We start from the raw sequence: 19375 nt of genomic DNA, 5'->3' as shown, positions 1-19375 counted from the left end.
GCTCTGTCGCCCAGGCTGGAGTGCAGTGGCGCGATCTCGGCTCAGTAAAAGCTCCGCCTCCCGGGTTCACGCCATTCTCCTGCCTCAGCCTCCCGAGTAGCTGGGACCACAGGCGCCCACCACCACGCCCGGCTAATTTTCTCGTACTTTTAGCAGAGACGAGGTTTCATTGTGTTAGCCAGGATGATCTCGATCTCCTGACCTCGTGATCCACCCATCTCAGCCTCCCGAAGTGCTGGGATTACAGGCGTGAGCCGCTGTGTCCAGCCTACAGTCACTTTAAATACTCTCCTTATGTGAACACTGAAAGGTAACCAAGATAAAATTCCAGTTTTACACATGAAGAAACATGGGAAGAGGTCTGATAACTTGTGCCCGTTCAAACAAATTCGTCAGTGTTACAGCAGATTGTGTTGTCCCCTCTCCACCACCCTGTTCTCTTTTGTACTGGTTAATTGAGCACCAAATGACCAGAAGGAATTTCAGGGGTGCTTTAGAGGGGACCTTAAGACAGAAAGGGCACCATCATAGAAGAGGGCCTAGTACATCAGAAGAGCATATTCATGGCTGAGGCCACTTCCAACTTAGACAGGCCGTTCCCTTAATTTGCTTTTCTTTTTGAGACAGGGTCTTTCTCTGTTGCCCAGGCTGGAGTGCAGTAGTGCAAGCAATCACGGCTCACTGCAGCCTCAAACTCCTGGGTTGAAGTGATCTTCCCACCTCAGCCTCCTGAGTAGCTGAGATCTCACTCATTGACTATCACACCCAGCCAATTTTTTGATTTTCGTGTAGAAAAGAGGTTTCACTGTGTTGCCCTGGCTGGTCTTGAACTCCTGGGCTCAAGCGATCCTCCCTCCCTGGCCTCCCAAGGTGTTGGGAATATAGGCATGAGCCACTGTGCCCAGCCTGTTACCTTATTTTAAAGAATTAGATAATTATTGTACTAGTTGTGACATGCAATGTTGGTCTCAATATATTTCTTCTTTTTTCTTAAGCAGATGAAGAACATGGAGAACCGCCATGCAGTGAGCTCCCAGTACAGGATGCATTCTTACTACCCGCCTCCCTCTTACCTGGGCCAGAGCGTGCCCCAGTTCTTCACTTTTGAGGATGCTCCCTCTTACCCGGAAGCCAGGGCGAGCGGTAGGTATCTGGTCACACAGACTGGATTTGGGGTTGAGAGAGGATGGCTATCCAGTACTGGGTCATTAGCTGTCTCTAACGGCTTAGCTGTTAGTAATTGTTGGAAAGTTTATTGCTGTGTGAAGCTTGGATAAGTATCCTTTAAAGAATTTAGTTATAAAATGACTTTGCTATGCTTGATTCTCAATATCATGTTTTTTTTCCTTTCTGGATTCCTAGAGTGACAGGAGTAAGATGAGAGACTCCCCTTTGTAAGCTGAAAATGTGTTTTATGGAGGATCAGTAGGAAATACAAGGGCACTTTAAATGTGGCTCAAGACCTGGTGTTTTTTGTGAAGTGAGTTTCTGTATATTGAAAACTCCTTTCCCAAAGACTTTCATTTTAAAATTGAAGGCATATTCATCTTCTTGGGGAAAATAACGTAATAAAACATTTTTTAATACAATAGATTTCAGAGTTTATGCAGTAGCAATGCAAATAACTCTGATATAATGGCTTTGAAATAATAAACGACTGTTTAATGAATCAAAGCACTTTGAAATACGTAGTAACTCAACTTCAATTTTAACATCCCCCAGCATTTTCACTGTGGTGAGAGGCAGCTCTTTACAGCTGCTGCGTTTCCAGATCCCGTGTTTAAGTTCTTTATAGTTAAGCATCCTCTTTTGATGTAGGAAAGTGAAAAACATACACGATAGGCAGTAAGTGGAAATCAGGGCAGTAGAGAGTGCCTTGGAAGAGAAACCAGTCTAGAAGAACTTACTCTGGGTAAGGATATGTTCATTTTCTAAATAACTTGACTCTCTAGAGAAATTAGAGAATGAGAATCAGAACCATGCTTTGATTTCCAAATTCAGAACCATAAAGTCTAAAATAGCTGGGCAAGTTATGCTTTATTTACCATATTAAGATAAAATGAAGGACTTCTATTAATATGAAATATACAGGTCACGGGAGCCTATATAGTTTGAGCTGCAGAGAGGCCAAAGTACACATTGTCGATTGCAGTTTCACTTTTATTAAGAATTACTTTCCGCTGGGAGTGGTCAAGCACAACTCTGTTTTATAAGTATTCATACTATATAATGTGTGCCCATAGGTCCTTCTTTCATACTGCTTTTGAGTCTATATATTTATTTGGCTTATAAGCTCTCTAAGGACAAACAACACATTTTCTATACCTTCTTACCTGCTATGATGCCTTTTATTTGTTATTTGTTGGTTGAGTGAATGAATGAATGAATCTGGTATTATTTTTAACCGAGTTTGCCCTGTAAGGGTGTGCAAGCATGAAAGGTCAGAATCCTAACTGGCTTGTCTGCACAATTTGGGGATGAAGCAGTTAAAGGAACATTTGTTTATACAGAAAATTAAGAATTAAACCCACTTTCAGGAAGAAATTGCCTGAGCTTCTTACGCCAGGAATAATGGAATATTTTTAGAAGCGCTGGCGTTCTTGAGACAAAGGTGTAAATTCAGAGCAAGGCAGTAAGACAAAAATATAAGAGGCAATTTATTAGAGCAGAGAGGAGCGAATTTGGAGAGGAGCGGTAGGCATTTGAATTTATGGCAGAAAAGGAAGCGACTCAGAAGGAAAGAGGTTACAGTCCAGGAAAGAAAAAGACCAGCTGTACTAGCGCCCACAGGGAAAGAAGAATAGGGGAATACCACCTACAGTTCTTCATTACTTTTCTGGCCATGTGTTTATTTGAAAGAATAGTGTGTGAGGAGGCCCCAGGCTTAAATTCCTGGTACCCTGCTAACCCACTAACAGTTAAGTAGGAGGCTCAAGCTTCAGAAACGAGAGCTGAGAAGAACTACAGTAAAATCTCAGCACTATCTACTTTGGAATTATCTTCGAGAAGGAGTGTACAAATACGTAGAAAATCAAAATCCCAGCTAATTTTTAAAAGAAATGTGGCTTAATGCCTTCCAAATGTGTGCTATTTTGGGTTTTTTTATATTGCATGAATTTTTACAAAGCAGGTGGGAAGGTAAAGGAAGCGTTGTGTTTGGAGATCAGTAAGGACACCTCAAAGGTCATCTCATGGGACACTGGATCCTCAGTTTTATCAGCATTGACACAGTGAGGAGTTCTTTGAGAGCATGTTAGCCGTTCTGGGAGGTGGGGCTGAGGCTAGAGACAGGAAATGATGGGTGGGGATGCGGACATCAGTATATTCATTTGTGAGATATTGGCAAAGGCTGGTTCATAACCAGTTGCATTTAGCAGATCCATCAAGTTTAAGTTCCTTTGGTTGATTGTGTTAATATGTAAGTTATTACTACTTCTAAATAGAGATTTCTAAATAACTTGATAAGACAGTGTTTTCAGTAGGTTTAATGTCTTCTTTAAAGTCTTATTCAAGTATAAATTTGCCCATTAAATCTGTGTTCTTCAGTTTCTTTAAAATAAATTTAAGCCTAGCCTCTCTGTCATCTAAAAAATGAGTCCAAGTTCAATGTCTTCCTCTGGGTTTGCTAAAGCTGGCAACATGAAAAATATTGAATGTTGGGCAGGGGGTGGGTGAAATTTTACAGGGAAAGTTTTCCTTTTGTCATGTTACTGCTTTTAATGCTTTTCTTTGTAAAAGGATAGGAGCCATTCCTTCTTTCCTTATCCTGAAAAACGTTAAGAGGGTAGGTCAGAGAGATGGTGGAGTCAGATCTTGCAGGTCTTTGTAAGCTATTGCAAACAATTGGGCTTTTATTTCAAGTGAGGTGGGGAGCCATAGGAGGGTTCAAGCACAGGGTAATTTGTCGTCTTGTGCTTTTAAATCATCACCCTGATGACTGTTTTCTTATAGACTATAGGGATGCAAGGGCGGAAGCTGGGAGACCAGTTAGGTGATGGCAGTAATTCTGGCAAAAGAAGATGGTGGCTGAGTGAGGGTGGCAGCGTGGCGGTGATGACGGGTGGTCGAATTCTGGATATATTTTGAAGATAGAACCAACAAGATTTGCTGTTGGGCTTTGGATGGGACAGGAAGAGAGGAGTGAAGGATGACTCCTTAATTTTTGACCTGACCAATTGGTATTTTGATTTTCTACATATTTGTACACTCCTCGAAGATAATTCCAAAGTAGATTGGAGTTTCCAATTATTGAGATAAAGAAGACTATGAGATAAATAAGTTTGTGTGCATTAGGAGTTTAACTTTGCATGTGTTAAGTTTGAGATGTCCATGAACCACCCAAGTGGATTGTTGGTTAGGAGTTGGATGTGTGGAGTCTGAGGGGGAGGGGAAATATCTCTGCTGGAGATGAAGATTTGGGAGTTCAGCGAATAGGTGTTATTTGAAGTCAATGTGATGCGATCATTTGGAGAGATGAATGTAGGTGGAGAGTGTAAAGGACCAAGGACTGAGCCCTGCGTGTCTCCAGTGTTTATGGCCCTGTAGATGAAGAGGACTAGCAAAGAAAAGAGGGAGGAGGAGCAGCCTGTGAGGCAGGAGGGAAACTGTGTGTGAGTGGTGCCTTGGAAACCAAATTAAAGGATTTTAATGAGAGCCAAAGAGTGCTGATAGGTCAAATGAGATGAGGACTGGAATCGACCATCAGCTGTTGCAAGGTGGCAATGATCAGTGACCTTCTGAGTGGTCACTTTGGTGGGAGGTGAGAACCAAAGCCTGCCTGCGTATTCAGGAGTGCATGGGAGAGAAGAATTGGGGCAGTGAGTACAGGCAGCTCTCCAGGAGTTTTGCTGTAAGAGGAATAGTGGGATGGGGCGTCAACCCGTGGGGAAGTGAGTTCAAGGAAGAGCCTTGGCTCTTTCTTTAAAGAAGAGAGATTTTATAATAGGCTTGTATGCTGATGAGGGCGATCCCGATAGCGTGAGAATTTGTGGATACAGGGAGTCTGTGGGGGACACAATTGCTGTAGGGGTGACCCTGAGCAAGCCAGCTCGGGTGGGAACCAAGGGTCTGCGGGGGGGTCCATGGTCTGATGTGGGTCTGGGAGTGCTTTGTTACGTGTCTAAGAGAGGAGATAAGAAATAGAGAGGAAAACAACTTTATAGCAATTTGGTAGAGCAGTTTTGTCTGTTGAGTTTAATAAAATATTGGGGCTTATATTTTTTGTCTTTCATTTTTCTAGTAGCCCATTTTTTATTGAGGTAAAATCCACCTAACATTAACTATTAACCATAATTAAAGTGTACAATTCACTGGCATTTGGTGCATTCGCAGAGTTGGGCAACCGTCACCTCTATCTGGTTCCAAGGCACTTTCATCACCCCACAAGGAAACCCCCCATCCTCCCTCCTCCAGCCCCCTGGTAATCACTAATCTGCTTCCAGTCTCTATAGATTTGCCTATTCTGGAATGGAATCTCATAATATGTAGCCTTTTGTGTCTTGCTTCGCTAAGCTTAAATGTTTTCATGATCCAGCTACACTGTTACATAGATCAGTATTTCATTCCTTTTTGTGGCTGAATATCATTCCATAGTATGGATGGATATAACACATTTTGTTTAGCCATTCAGCAGTTGAGGGATATTGGGTTGTTTCCACCTTTTGGGTAATGTGAATAGTGCTGCTTTGAACATTTGTGTACAAGTCTTTGTTTGAATGTCTGATTTCACTTCTTCTGGGTATATGCCTAGAAGTGGAATTGCTGGGTCCTATGGTAAGTCTATATTTAATTTTTGAGGAACATGTTACTGTTTTTCACAGCAGCTGCATCGGGTTTTTACATTCTTACCGTAATATATGAGGGTTCCAGTTTCTCCACATCCTTGCCAACTCTTGTTTTCCGTTTAAAAAAATAGTTTCCAGCCTGAGCAACATAGTGAGACCCCATCTCTACAAAAAAATAAAAAATAAAAATTAGCTGGGTTTGGTGGCATGCACCTGTGGTTCTGACTACTTGGGAGGGTGAGGCAGGAAGATCACTGGAGCAAGCCCAGGGGATTCAGGCTGCAGTGAGCTATGATCACACCATTGCACTCCAGCCTGGGTGACAGAGCGAGACCCTGAGACCCACACTGCATCCAGCAGTGCATCACAACACAGCCCTCCAGCTCTGTAGCACTGGTAGGCATGCAGGGGTGCAATCATAGCTCACTGCAGCCTCAACTTCCCAGGCTCAGGTGATCTCCCATCTCAGCCTCCCGGGTAGCTAGGACTACAGGTAAGCACCACAACGCCCAGCTAATTTTTTTTTTTTTTTTTTTGTAGAAACAGTTTTGCCATATTGCTCAGGCTGTCTTGAACTCCTGGGCTCAAGCGATCCTCCCACCTTGTCCTCCCAAAGTGCTGGGATTATAGGTGTGAGCCATCGTACCTGGCCAAGAAAAAAGTTTGGGAGGCTCTAGTAATTCATTTTTATTGTATTTTGCCAAAGTACCAGACCACAGTGGGTTGGAAACTGGAAAAAAAAAAAAATTTAAAGCAGGCCTCTCCCCCTCCACAGACTGTTTGAAGATCACTTGTCTAGTGCCCAGATGGAGGGTTGCCTTATACAAGAGTGTGGCCACTTCATAGTAACAGATGCAAGCTGTTCGGGAAGTGGTAGTGGGAACAGCTTTGAAATGGTGCTTCCCCAACTGGGGATGAAGAGACAGATCTCCACAGCAGGCCCTGTGTTTTAACAGATGCACCTCTGTCTAGAGGTGGGTGGCACTGCACATCTGAGAATAGGCATCGTTCTCTGCGTGTTGAATTCTGGAGTATAAGTTGCTGGAGTACATGGTTGGCCAACACCTGCAAAAAGGTTTAGGTTTCAGTTGGTGAAGGTAATACACTTAGATATTTTTGTCTATTTATTTTGTGGTCTCGGTTTAAAAGTTAGAAATGGTGCCTTATTTTGGTTCCGACCCAGAGTGGCAGCCTCCCGTGCAACTTCAGCCTTCCTTCACATCCAAGCTGCACTCTTTTCAGGGTAAAGAAACATTTAAGGTGGTGCTTACAGATCATGAAGTGTTCATGTATTACTCATTTAACACACAGAGGCTGTCAGCAGCTCTGTGAAGCGAGTTGCAGAGCATCTACATTTTACCCAAAGGCCAGATGGTCACCGTCAGTGACTGGCTCCACGGAGTTGAAGGCTTCATGCTCCTCTGTGATGTGTAAGCAGCTTGCAGAGGCCTCTGTGCTCCCAAATACAACTTTTCGAATCCATCTGGCGTTAGCAATGTCGTGGACCAGGGAGTCTAGCAGTGGCTGATTTCACTGATACCATAGGCCTCTCCTTCATGATGACAGGACTGCATGCAAAATGGGTAGCTGGCACCTCAGGGAGAGGACTTGCTTAATGCTGTACATCAGACTTGGACTTTTAGGAAACGGTCGTCTGGCTGCACCTCCCAAGTTTGCAGGTGAGAAAATTGAGGTTCTGCTCTCTGTTGGGAGCACCCTCAGATCTACTTGCTCTTGATCCAGAACGCCAAAGGTGCCCTTTATGTGAGGTGAGGTGACATTCTGTGACAAGTGGCCATGTGGGATGGTAGAGAATTCTGTACGTGGAAACTGAATGGGACCAATGACTTAGCAGGTTATGTGGCAGTAACAGATGCTTCCCTGAGAGCCTCGATTTCCCTGCCTGCTGAGAGAGGGTGAGGATGTTGGCTCTGTGGAGGCCACGCCAGTGTTGTGAGGACAAAATGGTGTCTGATGTGCAAACGAGCTCAGTAATCACAAAATGCAGGTAAAGGATGGCAGGTATTATCATGACGTTCCCCCATTTTTTCCTGCGAGGGCTGTGTGGGCATTTCACATAGCTCTTCTTGTAAGGGAGAATGATGCTTTCGAAATGTTGTAGAGCTTGGCTCTGGCATGAAGGAGAGTGGGGCAGAGACTCGGAGGGCTGCATCTGTTATGTGTGCATCCTGCCCTGAGCTGTATTTCTCAGCCAGTAGGATAGAAAAACATCAACCCTTGTCTTTCTCTGCTTTAAGGAAAGCTGAATGTGTTTTATGCAACATTTAGAAAATGTTGAGTTTAATTTAAACTTGACATTTTAGAATGACTTATTATTTGCTAAATTTCAAAGAAAAGAGCACTTTGTAGGTAAATCTGTTTTCCTTATGTGACCATTTTGTTCTCAGCTTTAACTTGGAACGGAGAAGTAAGTGGGGCTTTCAGTGGCAACAAGGCCAGTGAATGGAAGGGCATTGGAGCTATCCCAGGAGACAAGGTCTTGCTCAGGTCCCCAGCTCTGGAGCCAGTAGTAAGATGATCAATCTCTCCTTTTTTTTTCTTTTTTTTTTAATGTGGAGTCTCTCTCTGTCTCCCAGGCTGGAGTGTGGTGGTATGATCTCAGCTCACTGCAACCTCTGCCTCCCAGGTTCAAGCAATTCTCCTACCTCAGCCTCCTGAGCAGCTGGGATTACAGGTGCGCGCCACCACACCCAGCTAATTTTTGTATTTTTAGTAGAGATGGAGTTTCTCCATGTCAGCCAGGCTGGTCTTGAACTCCTGACCTCAAGTGATCTGCCCGCCTCGGCCTCCCACAGTGCTGGGATTATAGACGTGAGCCACTGTATCTTTATATATAGATCACATAAGGAATTATGTAAAAGTATGGCAGAATCTGTCATCTCTCATATTCTTATATGTAGACCTTTTACCGTGGCTTATGTATCTTTCTGTTTCGGCAGGTGCCTGGCAGTGGGCTGTACAAATGAACATGATTACTATCATTAAGGAGGGCTAAGTGTATGTGTATCATGATTCTTGAAATTAGCTAGACATTATGGTCTGCCGAGTGAGGAAGATGGAGCATATTAATTTTAAGCAGATAATAAACATTTGGAAATGGCAGCTTTAAAGATGTATTTTTAATATATTACATTTATGATATGTTTGCCAAGTAAAACACACCGGTGCTTTACAGGGAATGTGAAGAGCACCAGCAGGTCCCTTTATGCCTGAAGAATAGTACAGAAGCAAGCTGACATGCTGTAGGATGAGGACAAGCAGATTTCTGTCTTTCCTTCAAACTTCTTTCTCTTTCTCCATACAAAGAGCACCCCACAAGGCAAACTGTGGGCAAGATTGAGAGCCGTCGGGCTTTAACATGTCCTCTGTGTGAAGCACTGCCATTTGACAAGGCGTGCTCCAGGCTGTAGTCTGGAAACAGCAGGACTTCCCAGGGGCCTATCTCAGGGAGGTCAGACTCATTCACGTAAGGATGAGGTCCATTCACTGCAGCATGTTAGCAAGAATTACCAGGGTGCGTGCCCACATGGAGGGTCAGCTTTGTACTCCTCCAGGTGCCTGGCATCGTGCAGTGTTCTCAGATGGTTCCCGGGGTGGTTTGTCGTTTCTTAAATGAGTAAGAAACAACTGTGGAATCTTTTCTGTTCGCTCCTCCTCTGCTTGGAGTTAGGTATTCCAGTGAAGCATTCAGCGAAATAAATCAAACACCAACAAACATGGGGTGCTGTCCCCAGGCCACAGACATCTTGGATTTGTGCCATTTAGAATCTTCCCTTTGGAAAACTTGAATTTTAGGGACTTAATTCTTTATGAGCGACTGGTATTTTGATTAAGAACGCAGCCCCGCCGGAGGGTCAGCGGTGCTTATTCAATATTCACACTTAACAGAAAGGGTGGGTGTGCTGGCAGAGGGCCGTGACTGCCTCTAAGCCTTGTTGCTGGTGTTTAAGGGGAGGAGCCCGCCTGCGAACTCAGATCCCTGAATCACTTTCCTGGGCCCTCTTTCTTCTAGTATATCCCGTGTTTTTCTCTTCATTTCCTTCCGTTTCTTTTTCTTCCCTTACAAACACATGTGCAGCTCCTCCACTGTCTGTAAGACAATGTCTGGCCACTCTGTGTATAACTCATTTAATTATCTGGATAGTGCTCTTATCCCCATTTTACAGACGAGGATATTGAAGCATAGAGACGATGCCTGTTAGGTGGGGGAAAGGAGGGGTCCTGTTCCAGTGTGGCATGTGGAGGAACTGAAGCTCAGTGATGATGCTGTTTATCTAATGCCTCACTGGGCTACAGTCTGGCACCTTCGTGTCTTAAGTATTTTCAAGGAAATGGTGGCTGTGATTGGGGTTGAGATTGCACTTGGGAATATTCTATTTGCAGGGACTAAAGGCATGGATGCAATTTTTTTAGCTGTAATGATGAGATTCCAAAACCTACTCTGGTGGCACATGCCTTATGCAGAAATGCCCCCATCTGGGGTTGTCGTTCTGTAGCACATTAGTGTCATAGTAAAACACTCAAAAGCAAACTTAAACCCTTCGGCATATCAGGTGTGGTGTTTCTCTTTACATTGCTATTCCCAAAGCTCAGTATAAACTTCAAGACACCTTTATGAGCACAGTAAAGTCACTTTTAATTTTGTGGTTATATTTGAATTTTCCTTTTATTTAATAAGAGAGAGTCAAGTGGAAGGGTTAATATTTGATAAGGGCAGAAATCACAAAATTAAATAACTAGTGATTAGCTTTGAAATCATAAGTGCAAATAGAAACATAACCAACTACTTTCAAAAATATTTATTCTCTTTTTTCCCTGTGGGCATCAGCTGTTAAGTGATTACATATTCTACTTGTTATTTTATTGTTAAACTCCTGTGACTAAGAGGCCTGGCAGTTTTCCTCAGATAATTTTTGAGAAAGATGTTATTTAATCTTCACCTAGTCTGTCAGTAGCTTATTAGATTGCTTTTACGTCTTTAATTTATTCTGTAAAAGCTATAAATTGAGTACACGGAACAACTACACAGAGGTTTTCATTTTGGCTAAAGATTGCAGCCTAGAGAAGACACAGGGAGAGAGAGAGAGAGAGAGAGAGAGAGAAGCTCTGGAAACTACATTTTAGGAATTCCTAAATGCTCTGACATAGCCAGGTTGAACATATTTACTGGAAAACATTGCCTGTCTGTTTTCAATGCTGATGTTATCTTCATGGGATTCAGGTGTGGCAGTGAGTTCCATACCTGCCTGTTCAGTAGAGGGACGCATCTCTCTTGTGGGCACATCACAAATCATCAAGTTGGCCAGTTTCTGTTACTCATTTAGAGACCATTTGTTTTTAAACATCCCGGAGAACTGGCGTCTGTCTGTTGGGCCCTCCTTGGATGTGACACTAGCCAGTTGGGTTGGAGCTTCCAGCATCATCACTCATGAGATTTCCTCATTTGAATCTGACCTGAATCCACAGGGCTCTAGCGATTTTTTTCAGGGATGGCGTGGAGTACTTCTGGAGTTTATTTTCCCTGCTTGCCTCTTCAGAGGCACGGCCCAGGCCAAGTACAACTTGAATAACCTTCAGGAAAGCTGTGCTGTCCTTCTGTCGGCCGCTGTCTTTGAAAATTGCCTCCAGAGTTAGTGAGCAGGAACAGTTAAGATTTACAAACAATGATGAAGCTTGTCATGCATCTTTCACCATTCATCATCCAGGTGCCGTGCCTGGGCGGTGAAGTGTTCTTCATAAAAACCAGCTCAGTGTGAAATACACCTCGCTGCAATGTTTACTGCTTTGAAGCTCGTCAGCGGCCCTTTATAGTAAATCCAGATTGCGATGTGACATTACAGTATATCATTGCCCGGCGCGGTGGGGTTTACACGAGGAATGAGTGCAGTGCACACCAGATGAGGTGTCCAAATTGAGTTATGTCAGAATTTGGCTGTTATATGGGGGATAGCTTTTGTTTTCTGAACACTGAAAGTTAGCTTTATATGTATTTATATTTATATATAGGCATATACTTCCCATCTTGCCCATATACACGGGGTATACAATAGATGCTGAGGTCAGGTTCCAAATGCGCTTCCTGGTGTAAAGAATGGTGACCAGATTTTATGTGCCTTCCAAACTGTTGTTCATTGAAATTGGCATAAATGGAATCTTTGGGGGGAACTAGAGTAGATGGTTATTTCAGTTTAGAAGCAGCTTTGATTTTGCTGTGTGTGAAGTGACCATATTTGCCATCCTTTCCTATGAAAACTTGGAACACTTTCTCCCGGGAGTATTGTGGTACATTGGAATGTCCCTTTGATAGGAGGGCAAAGAGGAGAAACCCATACAACTGTTGCCACCCATTGTGGAGCATCTTGCCTGTCCTGTTGAGCACATCTGCTTGGGGAGGTCTGTGAAGTCAGTGGCTTATTTGTTATTTCTTTTAGTGGGTATTAAAATCCTAGTGCTACCTAGTGTTATCTTGAAAGATGCTGCTTCCAAGAGATTGATGCTATTTTAGCTTAAATCTGCAAAATAAAAGAGCACACTGAATTTATTGCATGATCAGGTTTATTTACATTCACTCTAAAAGTGCCGATATTAAAAAAGAGCTCCATAAAAAAATAATATTTAGAGACAGCAGCCAGCTCCGCAGTCCCATGATCATCCGCTTAACACACATATTTTAAAATTCTCTGTTAGGCGTAGCAGGATTGTTAGGAGAATCATTTTGTGGTCTTTAAACACCTGGCTCTCCACTGAATCCAGGATCTCTCCCCCATGTATACTTGCATAAAATCTGGGTTAGGGATTTCCTGTACTTTAAATGCAGAGGTCAACATAGCCTTCCCAGCCATACCCTCTGCCTCTTATTTGCAGCGTCTTCTTACTAGAGGTGATTAACTCGGCCAGGTCTGAGCTTCCTGAGGCAGCGAAGGAAACAATCACAGGCGTATGGTACTTGACCTCTAGGGGCAGTAGAGGAGCCAGAAGCTTTCCATTGGCTTTGACTCTTGGAGAACGAGAGACTATCCCCAAATCAGCCCAGCAGTTTGTTTTTACCAGGGTGGGTCGGCCCAACTTGTACAATCACTTTATTAAGATTTCGAGATAAAATGTAGGGCACTCAGTTAAATTTAAATTTAAGATGTACAACAACAAATGTTTAGTATAAGCATGTTATGAATATTTTATTATACTAAAAATTATTTGTTTCTGAAATTTAAATTTTATTTATTTATTTATTTTGCACCCAGGCTGGAGTGCAGTGGTGCGATCTTGGCTCACTGCAACCTCCACCTCCCGGATTCAAGAGATTCTTGTGCCTCACCCTCCTGAGTAGCTGGGACTACAGGTGCACACTACCAAGTCTGGCTAATTTTTTGTATTTTTAGTACAGAAGGGGTTTCGCTGTGTTGGCCAGGCTGGTGTCAAACTCCTGATCTCAAGTGATCTGCCTGCCTCACCCTCCTAAAGTGTTAGGATTACAGGCATGAGCCACCACTGCCGGCCTAAATTTTATTTAGCACCCTGTATTTGTATTTGCTAAATCTGACAACCTTGTATTTCATCTGTGTCTTCTCTGAAACACCCTGGGGTAGAAGGCAAAATGGAAAGTGAACAAAGGAGTGCAGTACCTTCTCTAAGCATTTTCAGTAATTCTAAGGGTGGTTTCAGTTTTTTTCTTTTTTTGAGATGAGGATCTCACTATGTTGCCCAGGATGGACTTGAGCTCCTAGGCTCAAGTGATCCTCCTGCCTTAGCCTCCAGAGTATCATTTTTATTTCTACAAAAATAGTGCAAGAGGGCAATGCTAATCATGCTTGGAAAGCTCTTATTTTAATTGATGTTGTTTAGTAATTTCTTGGTGAAAAGTTTCTGGATTGTAGTTTATCCTTGAACATATTAACATATTATTTCTCCTTCTGCTTGGGTGATACATAGGTCCAGAAAGGTCAAAAGAATATTATTTCTTTCTTTCTATTTTATAGGCTAGACACATTCATATATGTAAATGAAAGTTAATCCACTGCTGCTCAGAATGAAAATGGAAATTTATACTTTTCATGCTTTTGTTCCGTTGTCCCCCTGGTTGTGCCAGGCCTAACAGTGACTCTTTTTTTTTTTTTTTTTTTTTGAGACGGAGTCTCGCTCTGTCGCCCAGGCTGGAGTGCAGTGGTGCGATCTCGGCTCACTGCAAGCTCTCCCTCTCGGGTTCACGCCATTCTCCTGCCTCAGCCTCCTGAGTAGCTGGGACTACAGGCGCCCGCCACCACGCCTGGCAAATTCTTTGTATTTTTAGTAGAGACAGGGTTTCACCATGTTAGCCAGGATGGTCTCAATCTCCTGACCTCGTGATCCACCCGCCTCAGCCTCCCAAAGTGCTGGGATTACAGACGTGAGCCACCGCGCCCGGCCGATTTTTAAAAATTTTTTGTAGAGACAGGTTCTTGCTATGTTGTCTAGGCTGGTCTCAAACTCTGGGCCTCAAGCGAGCCCCCTGTTTCAGCCCCCAAAGCACTGGGATTACAGGCATGAGCCATTGTGCGCAGCCCTGTTTGTCTTTTTATAACTGCTTCATTAAAATATAATTCATATACCATAAAATTCATCCTTTTAGAATGTATAATTCATTGGATTTTAGTATATTAACAAAGCTATGGAACCATCACTGCTATCTAACTCCAAAACATTTCCATCATCCCCAAAACAATCCCCATATTACTCCCCTTTCTGCCTCCCTCCCAGCCCCTGCCAAAATACTAGTTTACTTTCTGTCTCTACCAATTTGCCTATTCTGGACTTTTTGTATAAATGGGATCATAGAATATGTGGTCTTTTGTGTCTGACTTCTTTCATTTAGCATAATATTTTCTGGGTTTATCCATGTTGTAGCATGTTACAGAGCTTCATTTCTTTTTGTAGTTAAATAACATTCCATTATATGGAGGGGCTTGGTTTATTTTTAGTTCAAAAACTATTACAGGACCAAGAAATCTATTAAACCACAAGATTATCCAAGTGAAGTATCTATTCTATCTCATTTTATGCAGTGAGATGAATGTAGTGCATATGGACATTGAGCAGTCCAGGCTGTGTTATTTTCCCGTTTTATGCTAATACTACTTCAATTAGTCTGGTCGGGCTGCTGTAACAAAAAGGCACAGACTAGGTGGCCCCAACAGCAGAAATTTATTTTCTCATAGTCTGGAGGCTGGAAATCCAAGATGAAGGTGCTGTCAGAGTTGCTTTCCGGTAAGCTTCTCTCCTGGGTTGTGGACTGCCGTCTTATGTCCTCACATGGCTTTTCCTCTTTGTGTGTGTGGAGACAGACACACAGAGAGAGAGAGAATGGAATGTGAGCTCTGGTCTCTCTTCTTATAAGGACACTAGTCTTAGAGAGTATGACCTCATTTAACCCCAGTTATCTCCCTAAAGGCCCTGTCTCCAAATACAGTCACATTGGGAGCTAGGGCTTCAGTAGTTTTAGCAGAGAGACTACATTCAGTCACTAACACTACTGAAGGGTTTTATGTCTCTAAATGTCTCTTCTTGATGAGATTTGGTGGGTCAGTGTGTGTAAAATGAACGGAGTACGTTGTGTGTTTTCGGGTCTTACTGCCTCAATTCTGGTCTTTGCTGATCACTTACCTTCCTAACTCTCCAACACAGAGACCCCAGCCCACGTCAGGCCCTCATCTGCAGGTTGCATCCCTAGAGCCAGCGGTGGCTCTCAGAGATAGAGAACGCAGTGGTCACTCACACCCCACTCACGGGAACACTTCTCCAGATTGTTGCTCTTCTTTTCCTCATTTAACTCCCTAGAATTTCATTTCATTTCATTTCTACCTCTGAATTTCAGAAAATTTCTAATTCTTGCCATCTTTGCCTTTTAACAAATACTCTGCATAACCTTAAACAATTTAACTCTGATGTACTGCTAAAGTGAGAGACTTTGCCAGTTTTCCTGGCAGATACAGCAGAATTTGGGCCTCCACACTCAGGGACGTGAATGAGAGAGCAGTGCGTTATTTCTTGATGTTATAATGAGCCAATGCAATGGTAACTTCAGAGTGAACTGGCTAACATTCGTGAACTATCTAATGTCTGTATAGACCATCCATATATGAAAAATAATCTTTTACTCTTGGAAGCACTTTGACATAGATCATTTTGTTCAGTCCTAACAACAATCTTACTAAGTAATGAGAGGTTTTTTTCCTTCTGGCACAAACTGGGTGTCCTACAATTCAATTCAATTCTGACACTAACTTTCTGAAGTTGGCCCAGATGCCACAGGTTAAGGGCTCAGTCCCACAAAACTGCCCCCATTTTAGGCTTCAGCTGAAAATGGGGTGCCCAGGTTATCCACATTTCTACCCAGCCGACTACAAATTAGGGGTTCCTACAATCCCCCTTTTGGTCCAGTAATTCTTATAATGACTCACAGAACTCAGAAAGTGCTTTACTTACTCTCAGCAGTTTTTTAAATAAAGGATACAACTCAGGAGCAGCCAAATGGAAGATATGTGTAGGGCAGGGTATCTCCATGCTCTTTGAGATTTCCAAGCTTTCTTTTTTTTTTTTTTTTTTTTTTTTTGAGACAGGGTTTTGCTCTTGTCACCCAGACTGGAGTGCAATGGTGTGATCTTGGCCCACTGCAACCTCCGTCTCCCGGGGTCGAGCGATTCTCCTGCCTTGGCCTCCCAAGTGGCTGGGATTACAGGTGCACACCACCATGCCCAGCAAATTTTTGTATTTTTAGTAGAGATGGGGTTTCACCATGTTGGCCAAGCTGGTCTTGAAGTCCTGACCTCAGGTGATCAATCCACCCTCCTGGGCCTCCCAAAGTGCTGGGATTACAGATGTGAGCCACCACACCCGGGCGAGAGCTCCAAGCTTTTAATCAAGGCTTAGGGTCTTTCGGGAGACCAGCCCCCATCCTGAAGTTACCTAACTGCCTGCCACCAAGTCACTTTATTAGAACAAAAGAGGCTTCTAATATCCTTACCACTCAGAAAATTCCAAGGGTTTTAGGAACTCTGTGCCAGGAATCCAGGACAAAGACCAAATGTGTTTCTGTGATACCACAGGTAGGTAAAGCAAAAATCACTGACCCTATTTTATCCATAAGCCGATGCTGAATAGAGAGAATGGGTAACAAAGCTAGGAGTGGAGCAGGGTGACCTTGTCTCTCCTGACCAGGTTTCTTCCTGGGACACTTTTCAGCCTCAGGCTGTCAAACCAGCATTGAAACCCTCGTCTTTAGGCTGATGTCGTAGACCTGCACCATCCAGTACAGCAGCTACCAGCACATACGGTTATTTAAATTTTAATTACAATGGAAAATGCAATTCCTCTGTCATACCAGGCCCATTTCAGGTGCTCTGTGGCTACAAGAGGCTTGTTCTATTGTATTGGATAGTGCAGAAACAGAATATTTCCATCATCATAGGAAGTTCTATTCGGCAACTTTTTGGGTCTTTTACAGTGACAAGAAAGGACATTGCAGGGCTTTAACCTGAGAAAACAAGTCCCATATGCTCACAAACACCATTTAAAGGTCTTGACTTTTGTGGGAACATCAGCCCTTATTCTCATATCCTGTCGGGTTGAGGAGCTGTTACTGACAGACTGATTGAGTGACCGCTGACAGAATTAGTTGATCCTTGGACCTAACCTGTGATGCACACTTTAAAAAAAAAAAAAAAATAGATGATGGAAGTGAGTAACTCAGCTAGAACTTGGTTGATCTCAGTCCAAGAATGGTACTTGCCCAGAGTGGAAAACTTGTCTTACAGCCTTGGAGCAGCATGTGAGCCTTGGAGACTTGGCAAGGATGCTTTCATTAAAACCAAAACTGGGCATGTAGCATTCATCCCTTATCAGACAGAAGACGTGCACGTATTTCTCCCATTTCGTGAGTTGCCTCTTCACTCTGTTGGTGGTGACCTTTGATGCATACATATTTTTCATTTTTGATGAAGCCCAGTTTGTTTTGTTTCTTCATCTGTTGCCTGCGCTTTTGGTGTCATATTTAAGAAATCAGAGCTGGGTGTGGTGGCATGCACCTTAGTCCTAGCTATTCAGGAGGCTGAGGCAGGAGGATCACTTGAGCCCAGGAGTTTGAGGCTGCAGTGAGCAGTAACCACACCAGTGCTCTCCAGCTTGGGCAAAAAAATGAGACCCTGTCTCAAAAATTAAAAAATTTAAAAAATTTTAAAAGAGAAGTCATTGCCAAATCTAGTGTCATATTGTCTTCTAAGCATTTTATAGTTTTAGCTCTTAGGTTTAATCCAGGCCTTTGACCCATTTTGAGTTAATGTTTGTATATGGTGTAAGGGAAGAGTCCAGCTTCATTCTTTTGCATGTGAATATCCAGTTTTCCCGGCACTATTTGTTAAACAGTCTCCTTTCCCCCGTTAAATGGTCATGATGCCAAGAGGACAAAGTGGCAAAAGAGGAAAGTTTTGACACTTCCAAGTGACTGCGGCCCTTTTCTGTGAGCATCAGAGAGCACCAGACATTGAATGTTGAATCCTAAGCACAAGCCTATAAAATTGGCAGTTGTTGATGCACCTGGATCTCTCTGGTGAATATTTTCTCGGTTATCTTACTTTTGTTTGTCTCTCCCAGCTGTCTCAACTGTATCTTTCCTACAGTTCTGAAATAAAGGCATACAGGGTAACCAGGGAAGGGAATCCTCCAAAATCACTTATAATAGCAGCAGTGAGAATACTAGTGCATTTAAAGACTGTGGGTGATTTTCCATTTTTCTAGTTCTAAGTGACTAGCATTTTTCTAATTGAAAGTGACTAATGGTAATTTTTAAAATACCCAGTTTTTAAGGATCATCTGTAGCTGCTTATATGTAAGATATGGTAAGCTCCAGTGGAAAAGCCCCTGTATCCTCTAGTGTCCTATAGGAATATTCCTAAAGAAACAGAGTATCAGAGCTAAGAGCAGATTGGCAAAGGAGGGGGGCAGATGGATAATGCCCGGCTGGTTGCAGCCTGAAATTGTCAATCACCTCTTAATGTTTACGAAAGTGAAAAGTCAATGTGTAGTTGTTTTAATTTGACACACTCTTAGGTTGAGAGAGTGTAATTGCCAGAGGGGACAGTTAAGTGGCTCTGCTCCTTGTCAGCCTGTCTGGGTCTGACTCCAGTACTAAGCACTTTTCTGATGAGCGATAGATTGGGTTAAACACTGGCGTAATTGCTCGCTTCCGCATACCAGTCTCGCAATGCCTTGTACTACATTTCTATCAGCACTTGCCTGAGGCTGTGAGAGTTCATGCTGCAAAGAGAGCCCGTATGTTCATTTTCATGAATCAGTGTCGGGTTTTGAAAAGCAGTTGTTACAGCGCTAAATGGACTGTAATAAATTACACCCCCTCCAGACCCGTTGAGTAAATCAGAACTGTTTATATCCATCCAAGTGGTCTTTTGAGTATAAATGACTTTTTTGTTTACTTATCAAACGAAATGTTTGTCTCTAGGAAATGGAGGCAGATGATTTGTTCTTTTTTTAATCCTGTGAATAGCACTTCACTGCTGTGAAACCAGAGAGGAAATTCTGTGTAT

The 19375-nt window shown here is 42.9% G+C and overlaps 1 protein-coding gene across 2 annotated transcripts in view; it reads left to right on the top strand.

The window, feature by feature from the left end:
- DMRT1 (doublesex and mab-3 related transcription factor 1) overlaps positions 1–19375 on the top strand; it is a 128865-nt gene that overhangs the window by 74287 nt on the left and 35203 nt on the right. The window contains exon 4 of one of the 2 annotated variants that reach the window (XM_055294373.1): positions 999–1143. In XM_055294373.1, coding sequence (XP_055150348.1) covers positions 999–1143 — 145 coding nt within the window. Of the gene's footprint in view, positions 1–995; positions 1144–19375 lie in introns of both variants that reach the window. The other variant, XM_055294372.1, reaches the window with a different exon arrangement.

The sequence above is a fragment of the Symphalangus syndactylus genome, chromosome 9 (genome assembly GCF_028878055.3).
Source record: "Symphalangus syndactylus isolate Jambi chromosome 9, NHGRI_mSymSyn1-v2.1_pri, whole genome shotgun sequence".
NCBI lineage: Eukaryota > Metazoa > Chordata > Mammalia > Primates > Hylobatidae > Symphalangus > Symphalangus syndactylus.
Note: the sequence above shows the minus strand (reverse complement) of the source record. Positions and strands in the feature narration are given on the sequence as shown.